The sequence below is a fragment of the Orbicella franksi genome, chromosome 2 (genome assembly GCF_964199315.1).
Source record: "Orbicella franksi chromosome 2, jaOrbFran1.1, whole genome shotgun sequence".
Lineage (NCBI taxonomy): Eukaryota > Metazoa > Cnidaria > Anthozoa > Scleractinia > Merulinidae > Orbicella > Orbicella franksi.
The window spans coordinates 15,377,634-15,400,866 of NC_138146.1; the positions used below are offsets into that span (position 1 = coordinate 15,377,634).

Sequence of the window (23,233 nt, forward strand, 5' to 3'; positions counted from 1 at the left end):
TAAATTGCATTTTTTAAAGATACTATCGAAACGATCGATGTCGAAACAACTTCGTATGTTTCTCGGTAATATTCGATAGACTTCGGGAAACCTTCGGAAACGATCAAACGAGCGACCATAGGAGAATTTATAATAGTATTTGAAAAACTGATCTTCGAAACTGGGAAAGCGTACATGCAATCTGCTTTCGAGTGTTATCCATGAATATCCCAGTCGTAACTTGAGTTTCTGAATTTTCTTTGCACCCACTCACCTATTCTGGGTGAAAAAATGTCATGGTGCATCACTTCACTGGCATGTTCCGAACTGTATTTTACTATTTTATTTTTTCAAACTGAAGCCCAGGTAAAATAAGAGTGTCCTCTGACGTGTATGAAGAGATACTACTGGCCGTACAATCCTATACTGAAAAGGCAGACCCTGTTACAGTTCCAGCAAACAAAGTCTGCATCTGGCTCTGTGGGTGCTAGTGCTGCCTTCTGTCGTCTATGCTCTCTTCTTTTCTCCCTCTGCTTCTCTCCTTTCCTCTCGCTCCTCAACACGCCTGCATGCTGTGACTGTTAAATGGTCTCCAGCTGCAGCGGCCTCCAAGCCTGTACTTCTTGGATGGCACGTACGTCATGGCAGTGGAACATATAGTCGCCCGTATAATTGCCCTACCTTTAAAGTAAATGCTAACCGAATCGAAGGCAAACAGCGGTAAATAAATAAATGCTACCCCAAGCAAACAGCAGTAAACTGCGTATCAAGAAAAGCGGACTACTAAGTGATTAGTTCAGTGATGATTTTGACCTTATATGGTGAATTTTTGACAATGGCGGCAACAGCTTCAAAATGCCCTGGGGAGCTTATGAACTTTCCGATTAACATACGAGCGGGAAATTCAAATCATCGGAAAGACTGAACTTAAGACAAATTTGCCCCAGGGGGGGGGGGGGGAGGAGTGGCAGTGGAAGATTTTTCCGTTGCAAGTGGGATTCCGCTGCTACCGTGGGATGCTCGGTAGGGACCATGGTTGCTCTCATTAACGGTTGATCGACAATGTTTGATTAGTTGTTGCTTGAAACTGAAGCAGAACCAAATTTTAGAGCACTCAAATTTCGCCCCATAAACAGCTTAAGATCTTAGTTTGTAACTTTCAACTCCTGCAAAATTACCTGAATAAACTCTTCCTGCAATTTATTTTTGCGCTCTTATTAACGGCTTGTTTTACTTGCGCTTTGCGCGCGCTCTGCGAATCGGGAACAGACTTTGTGTTTAATTTTTGGACAATGGCACACCGTTTATGGGCATTTTTTATTGTTTGCAGCTTGAAAGGCGCTATTGTTTCTAGAACAAAGAACCGACTCTCAGCCAATTTCCGAGCGCGAGATTCAAAATCTTCGCTGACGACCAGATGCTGACAATATCACCCTTCTCGTGGTGGGGTAGGGGAAATGTCGCTCAGTACAGCGACATTTTTCCGGGGTACGGAAGGGAAAATTTGTTACATGAAGCGCGGGCTGTAGAAGTTATTTCTTTCTTGTTGCAAACCGGCGAACGCCAACGTTCAGAAACGCACGCTTAAATTGCCAGGGTGTGTATTTTAAAATACGAATGAAAAAGCGAAAAATAAACTGCAAGTAAAACCCAGTCATCGGCAAAGAAAAGTGAAGCGAAGAAATAAGCCTTTTTTTCTGGTCTGTTTAATGCTCTGCAATAGGCCAGCCGCTAGTAAGCCAAACACGCTGCGTGGAAAGTAGCCTACTTGCAGCGACGAACTGCCGTAGTTTCCGCCACTATCAATTATGTTCGAAATATCAGTAAACTCTTGGGAGGGTTAAATTGTCATGATAAAATTATTGAATGTCTTTAAGTATAAGAAAACAAAAGCGCCTTTCGTGTTATTTAAAAACACAATTGCGCTATTAGTGCTGTTACTCCCCCAATTCAAACTAATCGATTTTTACTCTTTCCAAACATATTAAAGTTTATAATTAGTCAATCTAAGAAATGGTGACAGGATTCTTGGGGAATTTAGTTACCAAACACTTTCATTGCATTAGTTCCACTAAAGTATTCATAACTTGAACGCTTTCGTGGCTAGTTGTGTATTGTTTTATCGTCTTTGTCTCTTAATCGTCAACAAACCATTAATTGACAAAAACTTTACTTTCCATGTAGAAGCGCGTACCGCTAACCATTGTCAGGTCTTGTGCACAACATGAATAAAGTTCTAATGAAGACCTCTATTCAGCTTGTTCTCCGAATTGGTTATTTAAAAAAGTTACCGGCGTATAACATGTTTTGAGTGCAGCTGAGCGTCTTTGAAATTCGCGCTTAGTTGACACCATTGTTTTCTTGTTGTCATGAATGGTCATTGAGTTCTAGTTATTCTAATGAGGTAAATGGTTATAGAGACGCGTGCTTGACAACAATCATTTCGCTATTGTCACTTGACAACAACCATTTCGCTCGTGTTTAGATCGTCGAAAAAAAAGTTTTCTAGGCAATGTTTTCCAAGTTTAAGATAGAGAAGGCGCCAAACGTCCTCTACAAACGCGGACCGAGGCATTTTGAGGTAGAGCAGTCTGCTATCTCTTTGCCACTCCTTGAGGCGTACGACCAGCATATTCGCCAACTGCAGGCTGAGGTTCAGCAGCTACGAGCCGAAAATAATGGCCAGGCGGTGGAATTGGCAGGGAGAAGAGCGGAGAATTTCCAGCTTCGCCAGGAACTTCAGCTTCTAAGACAGGAAGTTGACCAAAGTCGCCTTGCAGTTGACCCTGTAAAGAACACAGTAAAATTTAACGTCAGCCGCAAAAGCTATTGGGACGTGGACAGGGCTGCGCGGTCTTTGAAGAGAAAAAAAATCGGAGCCTTCCTCCGAAATGCTGTAGAGATTTTACCAGCAGAATTTAAACCAATCGAGGTACGTATCATTTCGAAAATTTATTGGTAATTACTCAGTGTTACATTCACCTGTCGCTGTTTATTCCTTTCACGCTATAACCAAAGATTCTTAGTGAGCGCGTCTGAAATAAAACTTTTTATGCAGGCGATACCACGTGAAGACAAAACAGCTTGGTTACTATTTTTTGCCAGAGTTTACTGCAATTATTTACCTCTGATTTAAAACTCAAATATATTTTCTTTGCTTTTAATTCGCTTTGCGGCAAATTGTTCTTATGAAGAAGCTACGTAGCCATATGATGAGATATGATGCCATCGCTGTACAAGCTGAAAGGGTGACGTATGTAGTGTGCCCACGGTATATCGATAACTTTCAGCGGGCTTTGAGCTGAAACCGCTGAAAAAAAGATGGCTGACAACATGGCGGCTAATTACACGCAGTTGCTGTTTCGTTGCTGTTGTTTACACGTTTATATTCCTAACATTTAATCCTCATTGCCGCATCTGTTTCCTTCTTGCCGACCTCAGAGTCATTTATTTTGCGATTTTTTGTTGATTAACGTAGTTTACCTGATTTTACTCGTGCAGACGAACGTAAGCGTAGTTATTAAGATGCTCTGTTTATTTTTTCACACAGGTTAAATTTTATGTTAGCGGCCGTGAACTTGTAATCCCACTATATGACAACCAACATGACGGCGATGACGACGAGGGCTACGCTCACGAAGTCGTACAAAGGATCTTGGCGGCGAAGGATGAAGGACTTGTAAGTGACAAAGCCTTCCACGAACTCAGGATGGCGCTCCCTGAAAAAGTTAGAAGTCACGTCCCGCCACTGTCCGCAGTCAAACAGGAAAGGAAGTCCCAAAACAAGGAGATCCAAGTAATTCAAATCCCGGAGGTAAATTAATTATTAGAGAACACGACCATTCATATCCCATTTATATTTGGCATTTGCTGATGAGCAACCTTATCATCAAAAGTCTTTAATAATCATCTTTGATAATCATAATTATTATGACCATCCATGGCTCTTGTTGGCCGTTCTATGTTTGTTTTTAGTGTTTTTACCGTTTTAAGCTGTCAATTTGATATTTCTGTTTATTTAATGACAATTTGGTCAGTGCTGAAATTGCCTTAAATTGTGTGATCTGGTCCCTTGAACTAATATATTAGAGTAAGTTTATTTTGATTTGTAGTGTTCAATACGTGTGCGACTGTGGTAAGCATAATAATTTGCAATTTATTTTTTTTTGGTCATAAATAATTGCAGGCCAAACAAGCTGATGGTGCCCGGAGGAGTATTCGTGATGTTTTGCAGTATTTAGTCGCAATACCGGAAGTTAAGGATGCCATCAAAAAAGATGGTTCCAAAATTAAACTCCGATTCGCAGCTGATGGGAGGAGGACAAGCAAAAGGATTGGCACAGTTATGGCTGTGTTCAACATTCTGTGTGAAAATAAAGCTACTTACGAATACCAGTATACTCTGGCACTCTACAATGGTAAGTGCAGAGATTTTAATATCTTAACATTTTAATTCCTGTCGCATAGATGCCAAGCTTCAATACCAGGTTTCTCTTTAAGGGGTGGTAAATGGTCTCTGAAACAAATATGTCTCACAAGAGTTTAGTCAAATCTTAGTCTCCCATAGAAAAACACCTTGTCTTGCTCTCTAGTTAAGTCTGCATTTACCATTTGCAAACCCTTTGCCTTCATATGCAAAGCCTTCAAACACATTTAACCAAGAGTCATTATATTAATTAAAAAAAAACAGTTCCCAATCTTTCTTGTTAATTTTGCTTTGGTGCTCAAAATATGTCACAGTCAGTGAATCATGCCTATTACCATTCCATAGGTAAAGAAGACTATGAAGAATTGAAAGCTTGCCTTGGGCAGACCTTTCAAGAAATCGATGATTTGAAAGCAGAAGGAATATCAATTGATGGCGAACACTTTGATGTTGAGTGGTGAGTGTTGTCTTTTCTCTAAGATTAACTGATCACTCCTTTCTCTTTAAAAGCCTCAGATGAATAAGTCCTAAATCATGTTTTCATATTGGCTTGACAATGCCGATTGCTGACTTAAACACAGACATTTAAAATCAGCTTCATGCATTCTAAACATAAACAAAACACCTCAGATACTAACAAATAATGACCTTAAAGGTGTTTACTGGTTAATTTACGTTTAATAATTTGTTTATTAACAGGTATTGTTGTTCCGACTGGAGTTGAACCGAACACTACTTTCCGTACCACGTCTTTGCAAGCGACGGGGGCTCCATTCCCGCCTTGACAGCGCAAACACCCCGAATGATCAAAAAACACTTTTTTACGCTCTAAGAGAGCAATCTCGACAGGCTTGCCGGGCTGCAACCGACAAGTCGTAGAGGTTTTAAAAGTGTTTAGTGACCATCCGGCAGGCATTATGGCGTCAAGCTCGTGAATGGGCACAGAAAACTTCGTCGCTCGCAAGAGATTTGGCGCGGAAGGAAGTCCACCGAACAACTCTTTAAAGGTCTCGGCATCCATCGGCATGGTAACGGACGCACGTCTCACGATGCTGGTTGTTGGTGGTTTCTTCATGTTCAGCTTCTCTGCAACTAACACAGCCAAGGTCTGCAGCAAGCCTGGAGTTCCTTGGTGGCGTGTCCTAAAGACTTGTTTTAGGCGCTCGTTTGTATCGGCTTCATCCACCCAGCTATCGTTCTTCTTTCCATAGCCACGCCAGCGAACAAGATACTGAACACGACCGTGAGCGTCCGTGCGCTTATCGAGCACTTTCGACACTTCATAAAACTTACTCATTTTCCTTAGCTCTTCTCTCAATCAGGGATTGTCTAAAGTGATTATGGCTTGCGTTTACGAGGCTATTTATGCAAGTATCATTGATAAAATTTATGAGCTTTTCAACTGCAGAACAATACCCCAAATTAGTGAATGGCCCGCCTTCGTTTATATTTGAGCGGCGTCGCGTGGGCAGAAACAAATCGGCGACAAACATGAGCGCGCGCGAGGTAGGGAGTCGTCACGAAAAAAGGAATAAGGAATAAAAAAACAACGGTTTGCCCAAGCAATTCCAAACAAGTCACACTATTTTTTTTTCGCTCACCTAATGCGACAATAAAGATTTTTGTTTGAGAATTTTTGGCTAACCGGAGAATAAAATTACTGAAACGGAAAAAGGTGCGAAAATCGCACCTTTTGTCTTGTCTTCAACAACGATATTTACTTGCTTCAATAGGCCAAAAAACAAAAATCGAGCGTTGTGTCTTCACTGTATTTTTTTTCTTTTCTCTTCTGAGTTTTGAGTTTCTGAGTTTTCTGAGACCAAAAAAGAAAAATCGAGCGGTGATGATAAAGATTTTTGTTTCAGAATTTTTGGCCAACCGGAGAAAAAAATCACTGAAACGGAAAAAGGTGCGAAATCGCACGTTTTGTTTTGCCTTCAACAACGATGTTTACTTGCTTCAATAGACCAGAAAACAAAAATCAAGCGGTGTGTCTTCACTGTATTGTTTTTTTCTTTTCTGAGTTTTTTTTAGCAGTCGAGCAATCAATGAGCGAACAGCGAAATCATTTAAACGTGGAAAGGTGCAAAAGGTAAACTTTTCTTCTTGCCGATCGACAACAGTTCTGTTTTCGTTTATGGTTTTCGTAGATCCATGCGCAATTGGTTAAATAACTATTAAGCCATGCACGAAGTAAATTTAAAGAGAAACCGTTCTCATCGCTTCCAGCTACTGACCGCCGCTTGCTTGCTAAAACACGGATAATACAAGCTATATTCTAAGTATCAATTATTTTAATTAACGACTTAAATAAAAGTAAAGTTCAGTTAGGCTGAGCTAGTAAGGCCGAAACATGCGCGCGCGGTATTACAAAAGTTTAGTCAAAGCTGTTGACGTGCTCTTGAAATTTACTGACCCACCCCCGAATGGTTTGTCTTTGTTTTCCCAAGTAGGTTACCCTTAGGGAAAATATGTCATCAGTGACAATTTGCCGACTAAATCCGATATGACCCGAGTATAATTTCGTGAAACCGGACGAAAAATCCCTAAGGAACAGACAACAAAAGGCTCATTGTCTTAAAAAAATTAAACATAAACAATAGGCAAAGCTTGATACGTTTGATTATTTAACAATTATTCACCGAAGTGGAGGTGAACAGTGGTGGATTGCGGCGAGGTAAATATCCACCGCTTTCACCGACACTGAGGTGAATAACTGTTTTAGTATATACCACCCAAGCTGAATAATCAGCGGACCAAAACATTACTCTCGGTACCCAAAGCGACACGCGAAGCCATTTGGTTTCTCTTCGGTTGCTCGGAAGTGACTAATACTTTGCTAATCACCTCCGAATGAGCGCGCGGAAAGCACTAAAAAGTTTATTCAAGTTTACTGACGCGTATGAACGATGTTACCCGCTTGAAAGCGTGAACACAGTGCAAAACTGAAAAAGTTGTTTTTAACGGAATGGCCGTAAGAATTCGTTAAAAACTGTGAAAATAGCTGGAGATGAGAACTTCTTATTTTTCGCACAGCACGGTCCAAAGGACTATTAACTGTTTGCCGTTTAATCAAACACGACAGCGGTTAAAATTTCGGAAATTTTAACCGCTTGCGGGTTGATGCCACATGCCTTAAGATCGCGCGCACAAACGTCTTTGAAACGCAAGACAAACTTTTTGCAGGTCGTGAGCCGGCGGCAACCTCACTTACCGCATGTCTCTCACTGAGGATTCGAACATCTTCTACTCTAAACACACGGCCGAGTTAGCTTGGGATACCCGCCAACGCATCTACCAGGACAATATTGTTTGGAACACGGTCTTGCCAAGTGATTTCCAAGAAAATTCTAAAGTAGCGCAGATGAAAGGTCTGGAATACTAGTTAGCAGATTTCCATACATTGTTCAAGAGTTGTCAATTGCAGACTCTGTGTGAGCGATATGGTTACCCTTAGAAATTATCATGGCTCTAGCAGTTACCTTACAACAGCGCTACCTTCCAAAAGCACCCTTCAGTTTAGTTCCAAGTGCATGTAACTCTAAAGCAAGTTTGGGATCCCGGCTTTTATCACCAAATTATTATTGGTAAGTTAAGACAAAACGTGTTGGATAGTTCTCAAAAACTCTTGGAAGTGTGACCTGCGCCACCCAGATTTATTCCTCTAACAGAGCAAGGGGCCTTCGGTCAGTCGTTCCCTTGGTGTTTGTTTTCTCGTATATCTTTGACCCTTCCTCATTGTTTTGCCTGTTGAGTTTCTAAAGACCGAGTCTGGTAAAAAATGTATGTGTTACAGAAGATAATTTGATTATGACAAATCCTTGATTAGAAGAACTTAGTCATGGTTGGCGCATCTTGAAAAGTTTATCCTAAATTTTTAAAGTCCGTGTTAATTAATCTTCTCGAATCTTAACCAACCTTGTTCCTTTTTGATTTATTATCTCTTTGGTGTTTTTCTCTCTTATTAAACTACCTTTTTCAGGGTTCCTTCAATTCAAAGATAATTTTGTACATGGCCACTTCTGTGACTGAGCTCCTTTCATTGAGCAATCCTTAGAACATGCCAAGTTACCCCCACTTGCATCCCGAGGCAGGATATTTTGGAGCCAGACATAAGACGAAACCTGTGAGCCTCTAACTGTATTCGAACTTTCGACTTTTGCTTGTCACAACCCTAAGCCGGACAGTCAACACATACAAAATAGTCTTCATTTGCGCAACAAACTCGGAAGACAGCGATTTAAAAACGGGAACTTTATTTATTTTTAAGGCTAGTTTCTTTCTTTCGTGTGGCATACAGTATTTACAATGTCTGTCTGTCTTTCCTGGTCAGCATATATTATAAAATAATCTGAACATTTTTCAATACTGTAACAGTAGCAAAAATCAGAATGTACAGGGTATCTATGACGTCAGACGAAGGAAATAATGTAGATATTCTACAGTAAACGTACTTCAGAAAATGGAATTTGCGATTGTGTAAGCGACGATGCTGCAAAGTAATATGTAAACATACCAACCAAGAAATCATGTTACGACATATAAAACTAGTGGTTTTACACTTTCGCCAAAAAAATAAGATCAAAATTTATTTACCACCCTTAAGTTTTATCGCATAGTTTTTTTACAAGCTAATTTTGAGTTCATTAACTTTGTACAAACTTTTTGCTCTAAGAATACAGTAACACTAACTGCTATAAACAATAATTGAGTTATTAAACCACGCTATTTTAACTTTACAATAAATACAACGAGAAAATTGACGCGCTTGGGTGTGGCAGATCTTGTTTTTTCTCTTCAAAACAGCAACACCCAAGTAAAAATGCACATTACTAATAAAACAAAGATTCTAACTGATATCACTACGTGATGCAATTCAAGCAGACCTGTTTTTCAAGGTCCCTGGACCGCAGCAGATTTGTATATTTCCACTATTGTACAATTAGAATTATTTCGTTGCTGCATTATGTAGCTAGCATTTGATGTCCAGGGGTATTACCTTGCAAAATAGCATAACACCGTGATAACCGTGTAGATATGAACAACAAAAAATATAGGAATGATATCAATGTGATGCAAGTATTTGAGATCATGAAAATAATAAATGGTTACCATAGGAAGATTCTCGTGATTTACGATCAAATTCTCCCAACTACCACTACAAATCTATGGAGACAACAAAGGAGAATCTGTATGTTCATAATGACGTTAAAAGGGTAGAAGAGAACAAAGCCATAGTTACAAGAGAGCCATGTTAAATACAAAAAAGCTTACAAGAAAATATTAAGTTTGTTTCGCAATCTTAAAATTAAGCTTACTCATAACAACTGTTATTAAGATAAAAAAAGAAACATGAATGTATCAGACTTTGTACCACAGCACAATCAGGTTAACCTGTTGCGCATTTTTTTCTTTCTTGTGCACAACACAATTCACTTTTTAGGTAAATGAAGCCCAGAGAGAAACACTGCAGGGGTGGGGATCATGTTTAAGGCAGCATTTAACGAGTCTCATTTCATGTCAGTGAAAATTTTTCCGATAAACCAGTCAGGCCCGTTTCTGATTTATCAGGAAGTATACGACCAACCAGTAAGGATCAAGTCTGTTTGTTGACTAGATCTGATTAAACACGGACTGCAACGGACTAACCAGTTTGGCTTGTGTCTGCTATATGAATAACCAGTTGAGCTTTTGTTTGGTTGTGAACTACACCTGATTAACCAGTTTGTGGCTTATGCCTCATACGTGATTAACCAGTCAGGGGTGTATTTGCTTGTGACCTGTACCAGATAAACCAGTTTGTTGACTACTTGTTTTGCAAGTTAGGTATAATTCTACGTGATGACTACAGCAACTACAGGCTATTGATTCTTTTTGAGGAGAAATACTTAGAGAAAAGTACAAAAATAAATTATACTTTATAAAGACAAAATTAGACTAAATAATTTCTACCGGCTCTTTCAAAAGATTGAACATAAACAGAAAGAACAAAAATAGTACACAGTAAGTACTGAAGTACTTTAACAGCACTTTGTTGACAATGAGGGATTGAGTTTAGACAGGGGAAACAAGGCCAGATTTTGTCGTCCGGAGATCCAGATTTTTCCTTCATTCACTCATCAGTTGGTTCCCAGGTATCTCTTCACTCCATAGTCTGCTAGTTATGTGCACGGTGAATTGGTAGGTCAACAGAGACATTCTACTTCTACTTAATGCCAGTCTATCTTCGTTCTGCAAATAAAGGTATGCAAAAACTATGTTATTGTATAATCATTTACAATATAAGTTGATTTTCAGAGCAAAGTGCACAGTACAGATGGTTAGGCATCTTGACACCATGGCAAGGGGCTAAGGCACAATGGTGCTATGGCGTTACAAACTTCAAGGGTCAATTAACTAATTAAACGCAGTTAACTAATAATTATTTTTACCGATGGAAGGTGGGGGCACCTCTGCACCACATCTAACATAGAGTACCTAAATTACTTCTAAATATACTGTATACCACAAAAGTATACACTTGTCCCAGAAAGCCCCATGCTCTCCTTGTGGTACTGGTCTTTTCAGAACAAAGTGCAATGCTTCTAACGCAGGTGCAGAAAATTAATTTGTGCCTCTGTTGACTCCCCAGTGGAAGATACATACATGTAACATATTGGGCCTGTCTCAAACCCATGCAGGGTTCCAGATAAGTTTAAAATGCAAAGTGTCGATAGGAAATTGCAATGGGTCAGTAGATAAAATGTCACCAAATTATCAGAAGTTTACTACTTTTTTGCGGCGTCAGTTAGTTGACCTTGTCAGTGATCAAAGGCTCCTCCCTAATCTGGAACATCGCCTGTCCCTGACAAAACTGATTAGGTATCAGCCTGTCTGAGCTAAACATTAACGTATGGAAACACTGAGACAGACACTGAAAATACCGTTGAATACAAACACACAATACTCACGTCCCGTTCGCTGTTTATGTCTCGCACTGCTGGTCTGCGGTGGAGCTGTTCCTGGCATTGCTGTTGCTCCTGCACTCATAGGAACAGCAGAGGGCTGTGAAGCACTCTTTTTCAGCAGTGTCCAGTCAAATGTGTAATCGTATTGGTGGTTTAATGTCCTGAAGAGAATTCTGTACAACTGGCGAAGGTACATGTAGTCTGGTGTTTCGTCAAATCTCAATCCTCTGCAGTAGTTTAAGTACATGGCAAACTCTGCTGGGTAACCCTAAAGAAATGCCATCATCAATCACTGTGCAACTATGACACATTATCGTGATGCATAGGTACAATTAATTCTAGCATTAGACACAAATATCTTGTAGGACCTGATGCTGATTAATCACAGCAATTCACAAAAGCACCAGAAAAGAACCCGTGAAACAGCTCCATGGAAAAATACAACTGCAGGGGCTTCATTAAAATTTTCAGCGGCAGGTAACTGGTTTCCACAGATGGGAAAATCTGAACTTCTTTATAGGAAAATACTGAACTTCTTTATAAGAAAAATGTTCTTCTAGAGGGTCAAACCAGGCAGGCCAAGTCATCCTTACAGCTGTGGTCAATTTGCCCGCTGCCTGGCCCTTAATGAAACCCCTGCAACTGTAAAGGGTAATAAGACCCACACTAATTAAGCCAGTCTAATTAAGGTAATCAAGCCAGTCTATATCTACAATCCAAAGGTTTCCTACTATAGTGTAATAACTTACTAAAGTCACCACCTAAAGTGGATTGCGCATTTTATGATTGTGCCTGTTTTATGAATTAAAGTGAGAACCATGGTAGGGCAAGGACTTTGTAGGTTTATTTATTTGTGCCCTCCAGTCAGTCCTGTTGAAGTTTGGTTTGATGGCGCACGGAAGACAAATCTGTAAATTTTGTGCTTTAAAGGTCTGAAACTTGCTAGAACTTGACATTACACAGTGCATTTGATTTCCTCAGTCTTGATAACCGGTCTGAAGTCTTTTCAATTTTAGTATTTCATCAAAGTCTATCACCTGAACATCTGGGCTAACAAAATCATGAAACTCACATGCTAGGCATTTCCTGCCGCATTTCTAGAGGACCAAGAAACGAATTATCTCTCAACAGGTCTTTTAATATCTTTTTTTTTAATCGGGCAGATAATGCCAAGAACATTGCCATTGTGACATGCATACATGATCAACTACAGTAGGTCCCATGATGGATATAGAAAAAAAATTCTTCTGTTTTCAGAGTAAGCAAAGCAGAAAGGAGAAGTTGTTTCTATTACATTTACAGTTGTGCTCACTAGCAAGCTCAAAAAAATCAGACAAAGCAACTTACTTTACAGAGAACTTCAACGGGTGTGGACATCTTCTTTTCGCTGATCCTCTCGTATTTTTGTTTTTTGGTTGCAGCCTGTAATATAACATACGTTTTGGTAAATAACTGGTAAATTTATAAATGTAAACAAAGATTCCCCTATGAACAGAGATATCTTCCCTCATCAAAGAGGCACCTTACTGTTACAGTAAGCTACAATTTTTTGACACAATAATAATAAGTTTTTCATTCAACTTATTCATTCATTCATGACTCCATGGTAAGGGATCCTCTTTGCTTAAATTCTCTCAAAACGAATAAGTGCACTACAAACTACAAAATGATAGCAACTAACGCAACCTTGAGTCCTTGCCAGGGAAGACTGGTCCTTGTGAAGTACATTAACACATATCCTAATGACTCCATATCATCTCGACGCCTGGTCAAGGAAAGAAAGTACAACAAATTCTGGTAAATTTCAGTAACAACAATGCATTTTTTGAAAATGTGCAGGTAAGTAAATCAAAATAGACTTTCTGAGACAGGCAGCAACTTTTACAAATCAGCCTATAACAATCTTTCACATAAAGAACCAAACATTGACCTTAGGTCACCAACAATTGGTAGCGAAGTGTTTTTGTACCAAGTGAAATACATTTCAGGAAGTAATATTAATTTTGGCAAAGTTCAGTGTGATCTATAGAAGTTATTTTGCCCATTAAGCCTCCTTCTTATTTCAGAGATTCATTTCCGCTACTCTCTAGAATAAGGGCAAGGGTGACTTTTAATCAAACACATTCCCATATTAGAGGAGTGGTACATTACCACGGAAATGGCAGAGTACATGTAGTGTCCAATAAAAATTGGATGATCTAGATTTGACTGTTCTTATGTTACATGAAAACTGCACCCTCGTTAGCCAAAAAGGACTGAGTAATTTTTCATTGTGCATACATGTCTCATTAACTAATTAATACAAATTACATGTAGGCAGAAAACAATATAACTCAGACAGTTTGCTGCCTGTTAAGTGCTTAGAGTAAATTGACTAACACTATCTACATCTATAATAAAGTAGAGCTACAATGTATGAACTCACGATTGCTCTATTCCAAGATGGGCATTTATGCTGGCGTATCTGGCTGTGCCAGTAAGATTCTTGTCTTCCCTGTATGGTATGTGCTGTTTTGTTCTACTGTCACGAAATTTCTTTGCCAATCCAAAGTCGATAATGTAGAGCTGTCATTAAACAAACGATAGAAAAAAATAACATAAGACCACGGGATATAGAATGCACAATCCAGTTGAAGAACTACACCTGGAACAAGATAAAATGCCTGGCTGGGGACAGAGGGGACTGGAGGAGTTTAGTCAGTGGACCATGCTCCAAAATGGGGTGGATAGGCTTCAGATCAGATCTGATCTTAAAGGTCTTTGGGAAATAACACAACAAAGAAATCAATATGTAATTTACCTTGTTACAGCTTTTACTGATACCCATGAGAAAGTTATCTGGTTTAATGTCTCGATGAATGAAATTCTTGTTGTGGAAATATTCAATCCGGCCTATCATCTGGAAAGGAAGTCATAATGAACACGAGTTAGTCTTCATATTCAGCAACAAAATCTAACACATACTAAGAGACTAAGCAGGGCTGTCATTACATTTCAGCAATGTAAATAATTATCACTATTTTCAAGCTTAATTATTATGGCATATTTTGGTCATTTCACAAAACACACTGAGTTGCCAGTCACTTTCATTGCAGTTGTAGCCGCTTAATGTCGCTATTTTTAGGAGTTTAACAGAACAAACTGGAAAATGGTAATGAGAGGGTCATAAAATAAAGGATTTAAATTAACCAATAGCAGAACAACCGCTAAAAATCTGATAAAAATATGTTGCCATGGGTTAAAATTTATTTCAGGTCGTTTTGGTTGCTGTTGCAACCTTCTTCAGTGAAAAAAAAATGTAAATAAGCAACGGCATCCCTGATGTTAGAGGAATAAAAAAGAAAAAAAACGTATAACAAAAGTGTTAATGAAGGTTCTATGGAAAAGGGTTTGGAATTCAAAATGAGAGTAAAACAATAGCATAATAATTACAAAACACTTAGGAATTTTTCAAAGTAATCAAATGATCATCAAATTGGAAACAAAGACTCTTCCTTGAAGCATGGCATTCTGTCTGAGATAAAAACTCAAGTAATGAAGTTCAACACATTTCATTCCCACATACGCATGTATAGAAAACTTATTGTCTTCACATGATTCCACATTGCCTTAAAGCATGTTTGTATTTCTAATAAATAAATTGACATTTGTACTGAGCCTCGTACTAACTCCTGAAAACCCCAATTAAGCAGGCAACCCCTATATAGTGGTCACCTCCCATTTCATGTTAAAGATTGTCTGATGAAATGATATCACATATATTTGGTCACTTGCTTTCAACATGATAATGTTAATAAACTAGATGCTCTAAGAGCATTTAATTGGGCTTTGTAACATAATGTCAAGTTGTACTTTAACCCATTGACTCCCATGCTGCCTGTAACCACCCATGACGAGCCTTGCCCTTTGTTCCACTTCTGACGTCATCAGCTTTGACCAAAGTTGGCATCGTCTATACTCAACTTCTGCAGGTGGAAAAGATCTTTCCAGTGATACCCAGATCAGAATGATTGGCTCAATGGAGCCTGAAATATGCACAAAAATGCTCAGAAATTTGAGTGAAAAACTCAGAGCAAAATTCGTGCGACTACACGTGGCTACTCCAGGGTAAAATTGCCTGTCTTGATGATGCTTTCTCAGACTTTTTTGAACTGGAAGCAAGCCCAGTAGAAGGTCAATCACTTCAGCAAAAAGATAAGAAAAGGACAAAAAGGAAAGGCAAAAAAAAAAAACAAAATTAAAAAAAGAAAACAAAAGCTAAAGACGTAGGTCACTTTCTCATCCCAAAACTTTGATTTCTGCGCGTGCCCGAGCAAACATGATTGTCATAAAATGCGATGCTAGTGGAAAGAAAAGCAAATGCCTATTTGAGTAGATTGGAGCTAATTTGGCCCATATCCAGCCTGAAAATCTCCAAAATGTCCAAAAAATGCATTTTTGGCATACAGTTCTGGGAGTCAATGGGTTAAAAGTAAGCTTATTAACCACAGTAAACATAGGCACACAAGGCGTGCAAGAGTTATTTTTTTGTGAATTAAAATCCCCCGGAGGTAGCAGCACTCAGTGAACTCTAATAACAGTTATGACTAGTAGTAATCAAAGATTATGAGTGCGTTTGTCTTCACCGCGGCCGCTTGATAGAGGTGGCCGCTGAATAGAGGTTTATATTACAGTGTATAGCTGGCAATTTTTTTCCGGGATCCAAATAAAAGTTGGCTGCTTTGTAGGGGCCACTTAATAAAGGTTCGGCTGTAGTTTGATTTCCTTGCTTTATTATTGACATGTTGCATCATGGCTCCATTTTCTGTAAGTCACAAGTTTAATAGAACATTTGCCTCCAAAATCCATGCTAAAATCTCAGTTTACTTGCAATTTTTAAACATAAAGGATAATTTTTAAAAGTACACTTGTGTTACCGGTACATCTAGTATTCTGAGCTAGAAGCACAAATGTCAGCTAGCACTTGCACTCACATGCCGGTTTATCTGTGTTTTATCATAAACAAACTCTGTGCCACTGGCAACTGTTTAGAATATTTCTGCTGATGAATAGAAATAGTCAGCATTTACATTGCTGTTCTGGCTTACTCTTATAGATCTTGGCTTCAGAGTACTCTTCCATCGATTCAATGTTGAGTGACGTTGAATACTGAACTATTTTTGGCCACTGGAACTAAGTAATTAAAGTGAACAAAATGTACTCAAAATATAGCCAATGAAATATAGCTGTTCCCATGGTTAACATCCCAAAGCCAAGACGATTCTTACTTGATTCTCTTGCTTACACATGCTTTGCGATGATGTAATGTTCAGTTCCAGAAAATATCCATACTCCCCCCACAGAGGGGATTTAAATTTCCTGGGGGTGGAGGGTTCTGTAAGACCAAAAAATTTAAAGAAATGTATAAAGCTCAATTGGAATTTCCAGAGGGGTGGGGGGACTTAGAAAAATTCCCTTCTGTGGGGGAGCTATGGATATTTTCTGGAACTACACAATTTGTTTTCACCTGGCCAAAAAATATCATCATAGTCTGCATTGAGACTGCATTCCCTTTTTTGTCGAAAGTAATCAGAGAAAAAACCAGTTCAAAGAAGACTCCAAAATGTCAAAAACAACAAAAGATGCCACAAAGGAGAACAAGAATGACGTAGCAGATGGACACGAAATGTACATCGACATGAAATGTACAGCACATGGTTTGGCGATGATGTTATTCGTTTTTGCCCCTCCTAGTGGGGCGGCCAAATTGGTGTTGCAAGACTGTACAAAGGTGAACCGTCGCATGAAACTTGACTCAAGTCTGCATTAGGACTGTGTTCTACAAACACAATAAGGTTGATCTAACAAGTTTGTTTGGTTATGATGTATAGCGAACAAAAAAAAAAGAACTTGTTTCACCTTACAAACTATGATATCAAGCTTACATTACATTTATCAATGTTTGGCTTTAACAGTCAATCAGTGGCTTTGTTTATTAGAACTACATGGAACTGTTCCCAACCAGACAGCTAAACATCATGGAGTTTGTAATAGTAGCGAATGGTAGATGGCAGATTGGTGTTGATTCTGGATAACGTTTCTGACTCATTCTATAACAAGAACCAATTTAATTATCGCATCGCAATGCAATAGCATGGTCTTACTCTGTTGCCAGCAATGATCATAGTTTTTTCAGTTTGATATTCCACAAAACCACTTCAAATTAATATTGATTTCAAAACCCATTTAAACGAGAAGACAATACTGCAGGTGAACAGCGTTACGTAATTTGAGACCTGAAACAACCAGACACATGAAAAACTGTATATCAGATGCCATGAAATGGGTGATTCCAGAAAATATCCATACCATACCATGGTTGGCATCTTAAAATTCCGAGGGAGAGGGGGGTTTCTTGGGCTGGAATTCTGAAGACATGGGGGGTAACACAGTTTGGAATTCCAAACGCATGGGGGGTTTCAGCACTGAAGCTTTGCTTGAAATTGCTGATCTGATAACTTTTCCAGTTTGTAAATCATCAAGCACGAACTGACCGCTGAAGCAGGATAAAGATTGATCAGGCAGATGCTAATGATCACACAGAAAAGTGAGCAGATGGATTGTACAGGGAGCTCCACATCGAAGAGGCCTTAAAGTTGATGAATTAGTCAATAGATTAATAAAATATAAAACAAGTCTGTGTTTCTTTCCGATCTAAAATTGTCGATCCGTGCGAAAACTCGCACCAGTCTCTCATTTCCAAATGGAACGCCTGACAGATTTTAGGCTGCATTACTAGTGGTCAGCAGTTCCTCAATGAATGCAATTTTCAATATGGCAGGGGACGGCACATCGTGAAATTCACTTTTGTCTTCCACTGGTATCAATATGATCTACTCTCCTGAAAATATGAAGCTAATGAACTGAAAACCAAAAGTTTTAATTGGTGGTAAGCAACTTCAAGATAACACTTCGAAGGGAAAGCTATGGTGTACTTTATTAAACATTAACAAACTTGAGTTGCTTGTTTGCTTGACTGAAACTTGTAAGCAGAATTTTCTTGGAGGGGGAAAAAGTGTAAGTTTCCCGTTGTGTGGAAGTTTTAGGCGGTCAAACAGGAATTCCAAAGGGTCTGAAAAAAAAAATCGGAAATTCTGAAGGGGTCGAGGGGTTAACTATTTTGGAATTCGCAGGGTATGGGGGGGGGGGGGGGTAGAGCATTTTGGAATTTCCGAAAGCAAGGGGGGGTTAAAATGTTCATGCTGCCCATGGTAGGGTATGGATATTTTCTGGAATCACCCAATCTCCAGAGTTAAGGAAGTTTCCTTGTCGCATTCCCCTTCTAAATGCCTGAGAGCCTTATTGGAAGTCAGTTACAGAAAAAGTTTTGTTACTTTAAGAGAGACATAAGTTTACCTCTTTGAAGCGTGCAAGGAATCTTATCTGTGTCAAGGCAAAAGAACCACTAATGTTGCCTCAAAGTCTAATCTAATTAATTTGTGGTTTAACTTGCCATCATGAAGTCTTTGAATAATTATTTGAAGAGTTTACCTGCCACAAATCTCTGTTAAAAATTCCAATTTTAGAGAATTGCCATTAATGCAAGATATTAAAATACCGCCGCAGACTCTAACAAAAAGAGATGTCCAAATATTTATAGCAAGTTAAAGTTTCTGGACATGCCACTAAATTGGCTCCTTGTTTGTTTATTCTGACTATGTGAACAAGAGTCACTGATTTGTCAGTTTTAAGTGCAACCACTGCTGCATGAAAAACAAAAGTGTCAAGTTACCATTTGAAACTAACAAATAAAAATATCTTGTTACATTTTCCTGCAACAAAACTAGTTGCACCTCAAGGTAATGTTTTTGCTGGTTTCAGTGATTTCTGTTCATATTTCCACAGTAGAAATCAATATTCAAAAACACCTTTTCTCAAAAAAAAAATATGTTGCATCATAGTTTCAATTCCCCTGATTGTAATCCTGCGTGAAACAACGCAAAGTGATACTAGTTTCTCCGCCACCTTGCCGAAGTGTGTTTAGCTAATGTCAACAAGTATCAGCATGTCCGAACTAGCAAGTGGCAACTGGATTGGTTGTTTATAGAAGCTTTAATCTGATTGGTCTGAGACATACATTGGTCCACCCAAAAACCAAAAACCATTCAATACAGTCATACACCTGACATGCCGACTAAAAGGTATTTTTTAACAAAAAAATAACTAAAAAAAAACAACTAATAAATGAATCAGCCTAGGATATTTCAAACCAAGAGTTACATTCAGATATTTACTGCTCAAGTTGCTTTGTTAAATAATTATCCTCTTTATCCAATTTCTTGTTGTTTGCCTCATCTTCGAAGTTCTGTTTACAACACTTCTTGATTTTTTCAACATCCAAGGTGTTCACCTCAGCATCATAGTTTGTTTAGAAATCAGTAGTCACAGGTTTTTTTTCAGTTTTTTTGTAGTTTGAACTCGTATGTACATGGCTCATTTGTTATCTTGGGAGAATGAGCCTGAACTTTGTTTATTGGCAGGCTTTTAAGCAATATCATTCGTAGACCGACCTGACCGACATCTTTGTATGACGCGAGATGAATGTATAAGGCGTGATTCTTTCCAAGACTTGCATCACAAAACATAGCATTCTATACGTTACAATGTTCATGAAGCTAGAGTGACCACACAATAAAGCAAGCTGTTGCAATCCATGCTCTGCTCTAGGAATGCCTAGGACCATGACCCCCTTTTGGCAACCAAGACAAAACAGCCTGCATTTTATGACTCAGCTTTCCTACGGAGGCCCAAGTAATTAAAATACTGATCTTGCAAGGTATTTGTTTTGTTTTCTAATAATAATTAAAAACACAGTTAATAATCACCTTTAGCGCTAATTAAACACTGTCCTATTAATTTTATTTATTAGAATTTTGGCTCAGAGACAAAAAGAAAAACACAATATTTTTTATAATAGTCAAGCATGTTTCTCATGGTTAGAACTTCTCCATGGCAACCTTCACATAACTCTCACCTGATCAGCTAACATGAGCACAGTTTTCATTGTGAACTTTCTTGAGCAGAAATTGAAAAGATCTTCTAAGCTGGGTCCTAATAAGTCTATCACTAATACATTGTAATCTCTCTCTTGACCAAACCATCTGTTGAGGAAACAGCACCACACTCAGAGACAAGTATGCATCATTACAGTCATCAAGAAGAAAGTACCTATAATTTGTTTTCCTGAGATAGCAATAATTATTCCTATCCTTATTCCAATCCTTATTCTTAATACTGGCCAGCAAAGAGAAAGAAGAGAACTTTTCCCATGAGAACAACACAGTGACCCTGCCTAGGAAACATGTATAAAGCTAGACCTCTCAGTCTTGCGTCCAGCATGTTAACCACTGTAAGTCACTTTTCCTTCCCCTGATAGTAAGCCCCACCTCTATCTCAGATACAGAGACCTCCAGTAACACGTACAACCATCTTTCCCGGGACCTCAAGAAAAACAAAGTAAGTTGTCCAGCCAAGAAATCAACCTTGTAACCAGAGGGAGAGACCCTGGGAACAACGTTGGAAGGTAACATCCTTTTCGAGACTCAACATGTCGATAAAGACAGTCACACAATAATTTTCCTCCCTTCATTTGATTTCTCTTGCATGGTATAACAGTTCATTTACTGCATAAACATCACTGTACAACAAACAAGTTGACATTTCATTATTTTGTACCATACATTTGATTGGCTGGATCTGAAAATGTTAGAATCTATTGTTTAAGTTCTGTCATCTGATTGGTTTTCATTGTCTAGGTGGCCCCGGTTTCAGTAAAGGCAATGTCAAGTTAACACTTGCCAAAAATGGCTCAATTCAGTGTTTTTGTATATCCATAGATCTGTGAAGTCGAAACATCCTTTAGCCTTTGACTGTGTTCAATGTAATGCATTGGTTGTATCATATTTTTCAGGGCACAGCCTTGAAATATTTTTTCTTGCCCTGAAAAGTTTTTATAACCCACCTACCAGCTCCACTATTCCTCTCCCCTTGTTCATAAAAAGAAAACACTTCTGAGAAAATGAATCCAGGGTTTGCTGTTTTGTGCTTTGCATTAAATTTGTATAATAATGCACTGCACATGCTATATACCATACCTAAATTTTGGAATACCAATTCCTCCTTGTAATATTTTATAGAGTTTAGACTCATACAGCAGTTGAGGATGTCTTGCTTTCTGAGACTCAAGCTTTACAGCTACTTCCTGTAAGATTAACAAACAGAAAATAGGCCACAGTTATTTCAATTTCTAGGGTGAGAAATTAACTTCCTGATCAAAACATACCCCATGTCTGTGTAATGGATTTTAAACTAGAGTCAAAGTATGGTTCTATTTGTATTTACTTCACCTGTTTTAGTAATTATATCTTTGGGGTAGAATGCATATTACGATAAAAACACTGAGACCTCATGAAAACTCCTCAATCAGTCTTTTGGAGTTGAATGAACAAACAAAATAAAATAGGGGTTGCAATCTTCAGAGACTCAGCTCTGTGTAAGAATGTTCATGGGTCTATAAATCTACATGCATTTTGTGTGGAGCATGTATAGATGATTGCAATTTCTGGATAAAGCAAATTCATTTATAACATATATAATTATTCTGGCATTTATACATGTATGACAGTCATGAAATACAGATTTTCTTTTGTTTTCTTTTCTTTTATATACACTGGGCCAAATTTTATATCATTCATTAAATAATATTTCACACTTACAAGGACGCTAACATAGCGATGTTCTTTCAATAATTGAAGGTCAAAGTTGACTGAAATTAAAAATTACGAGACAAAAGAGCTGGCAGGAGATACAGGTAGGCACACTTTGATATTGCTCAATACAAACCTCGCCATTCGTAATATTTATTCCTTGGTAGATATCTCCAAATGAACCACTGCCTATTTTCCGCACCAATTTATATTTTCCTCCTACTATAAACTCAGAGCGAGCACTGCTAGGTTTCTGCATTTTAGAAACCCTAAAGATACTAGAACAAAACATAAAGAAATCGATAAGTACGCGCGAATTATTAATTTTTTTAAAGTAAATTACACAGACTAGAGAGATTTCTAAATAACATTACGTTTTAGAAAAATCACTCATCGTTTACATCGTCGGGTCGCTAAAAAAAAAAAAAAAATTGAATAGAATAACTGCTGTTTACCTTGAGATGTATGTACTTTTATAAAGCAATAATTATTTGACCTATAGTTTTGCCCTTTACGCGTTTTGAAATTGTCGGAGATAAAAGGGCCGAGAGAGCCATAACATTGCAACACAAAAGGAACCCGTTTGATACCATAAAATGTCTTTTTAAGTCTAAAAAGGTAAAAGAAGATCCCTAAAATCCTATTCGCGTCCTCTGAAGACCTTGTTTTGACATCTCCTGTTGTGGCTAATATTGTCATAAATTATTCAATCCATCTACATGGTCAGAACTAGAAACATACATAAATATATTTATACACATACATTTATAACCTTCTTGTGTCCATTCTCCAGAAAAAATTCCCAGTGACGCCTTTAGAATTTAAGACCCTTGCTTAAGATACAAATGGCACTAAGCAATAACTCCCAAGGAGACGCCATCTAAGTGCAATACAGCGAACTCCATTGAGTGAATCGTCTCTCGAAGAAGATTCATTAGAGAAATATTTGCCCTTTATAAACGAATTGTTTCTTACCTTAACAAGGAAATACAGAATGAAATATTCTCCTTGACATCGGCTTTATCTGGCAAAAGGTAAACAAGAACCGTGCTTCGCTCATAAACCACCAAAATCTGAGATTACATTCTTAATCTCCATACTTCATCGAACGTCCTCCATGTTTTTCCTTCCTTGCA

The 23,233-nt window shown here is 38.4% G+C and overlaps 2 protein-coding genes across 2 annotated transcripts; one reads left to right on the forward strand and one right to left on the reverse strand.

Moving 5' to 3' along the window:
• Positions 1–2,180: 2,180 nt before the first annotated feature.
• Positions 2,181–5,129, forward strand: LOC145470992 (uncharacterized). Its single transcript, XM_081454790.1, has 5 exons — positions 2,181–2,911; positions 3,530–3,793; positions 4,166–4,397; positions 4,751–4,862; positions 5,105–5,129. The coding sequence occupies exons 1-5, from the start codon at positions 2,492–2,494 to the stop codon at positions 5,127–5,129; spliced, it is 1,053 nt and encodes a 350-aa protein (XP_081310916.1). The 5' UTR covers positions 2,181–2,491.
• A 2,292-nt stretch (positions 5,130–7,421) lies between these two features.
• LOC145478206 (casein kinase I-like) lies at positions 7,422–23,222 on the reverse strand. The gene is made up of 10 exons (XM_081456153.1): positions 23,073–23,222; positions 22,234–22,375; positions 21,486–21,592; positions 20,366–20,492; positions 14,153–14,251; positions 13,778–13,917; positions 13,039–13,117; positions 12,700–12,774; positions 11,356–11,620; positions 7,422–10,636 (listed from the first exon to the last, which is right to left on the reverse strand). Exons 2-10 carry the CDS (start codon positions 22,354–22,356, stop codon positions 10,626–10,628), a joined length of 1,026 nt encoding a protein of 341 aa, XP_081312279.1. The 5' UTR covers positions 22,357–22,375; positions 23,073–23,222; the 3' UTR covers positions 7,422–10,625.
• Positions 23,223–23,233: the final 11 nt, after the last annotated feature.

What these genes read in the sequence shown, in the direction of transcription:
- LOC145470992 (XM_081454790.1), top strand. Translation starts at nt 2,492, where the DNA reads ATGTTTTCCAAGTTTAAGATAGAGAAGGCGCCAAACGTCCTCTACAAA. An exon ending in TACTCTGGCACTCTACAATG is followed by an intron (nt 4,398 to 4,750) that starts GTAAGTGCAGAG and finishes ACCATTCCATAG; the next exon opens with GTAAAGAAGACTATGAAGAA. An exon ending in GAACACTTTGATGTTGAGTG is followed by an intron (nt 4,863 to 5,104) that starts GTGAGTGTTGTC and finishes GTTTATTAACAG; the next exon opens with GTATTGTTGTTCCGACTGGA.
- LOC145478206 (XM_081456153.1), bottom strand. Translation starts at nt 22,356, where the DNA reads ATGCAGAAACCTAGCAGTGCTCGCTCTGAGTTTATAGTAGGAGGAAAA. An exon ending in TCAGTAAAAGCTGTAACAAG is followed by an intron (nt 13,918 to 14,152) that starts GTAAATTACATA and finishes GTTTAATGACAG; the next exon opens with CTCTACATTATCGACTTTGG. An exon ending in CATCTTGGAATAGAGCAATC is followed by an intron (nt 13,118 to 13,777) that starts GTGAGTTCATAC and finishes TTCCTTGACCAG; the next exon opens with GCGTCGAGATGATATGGAGT.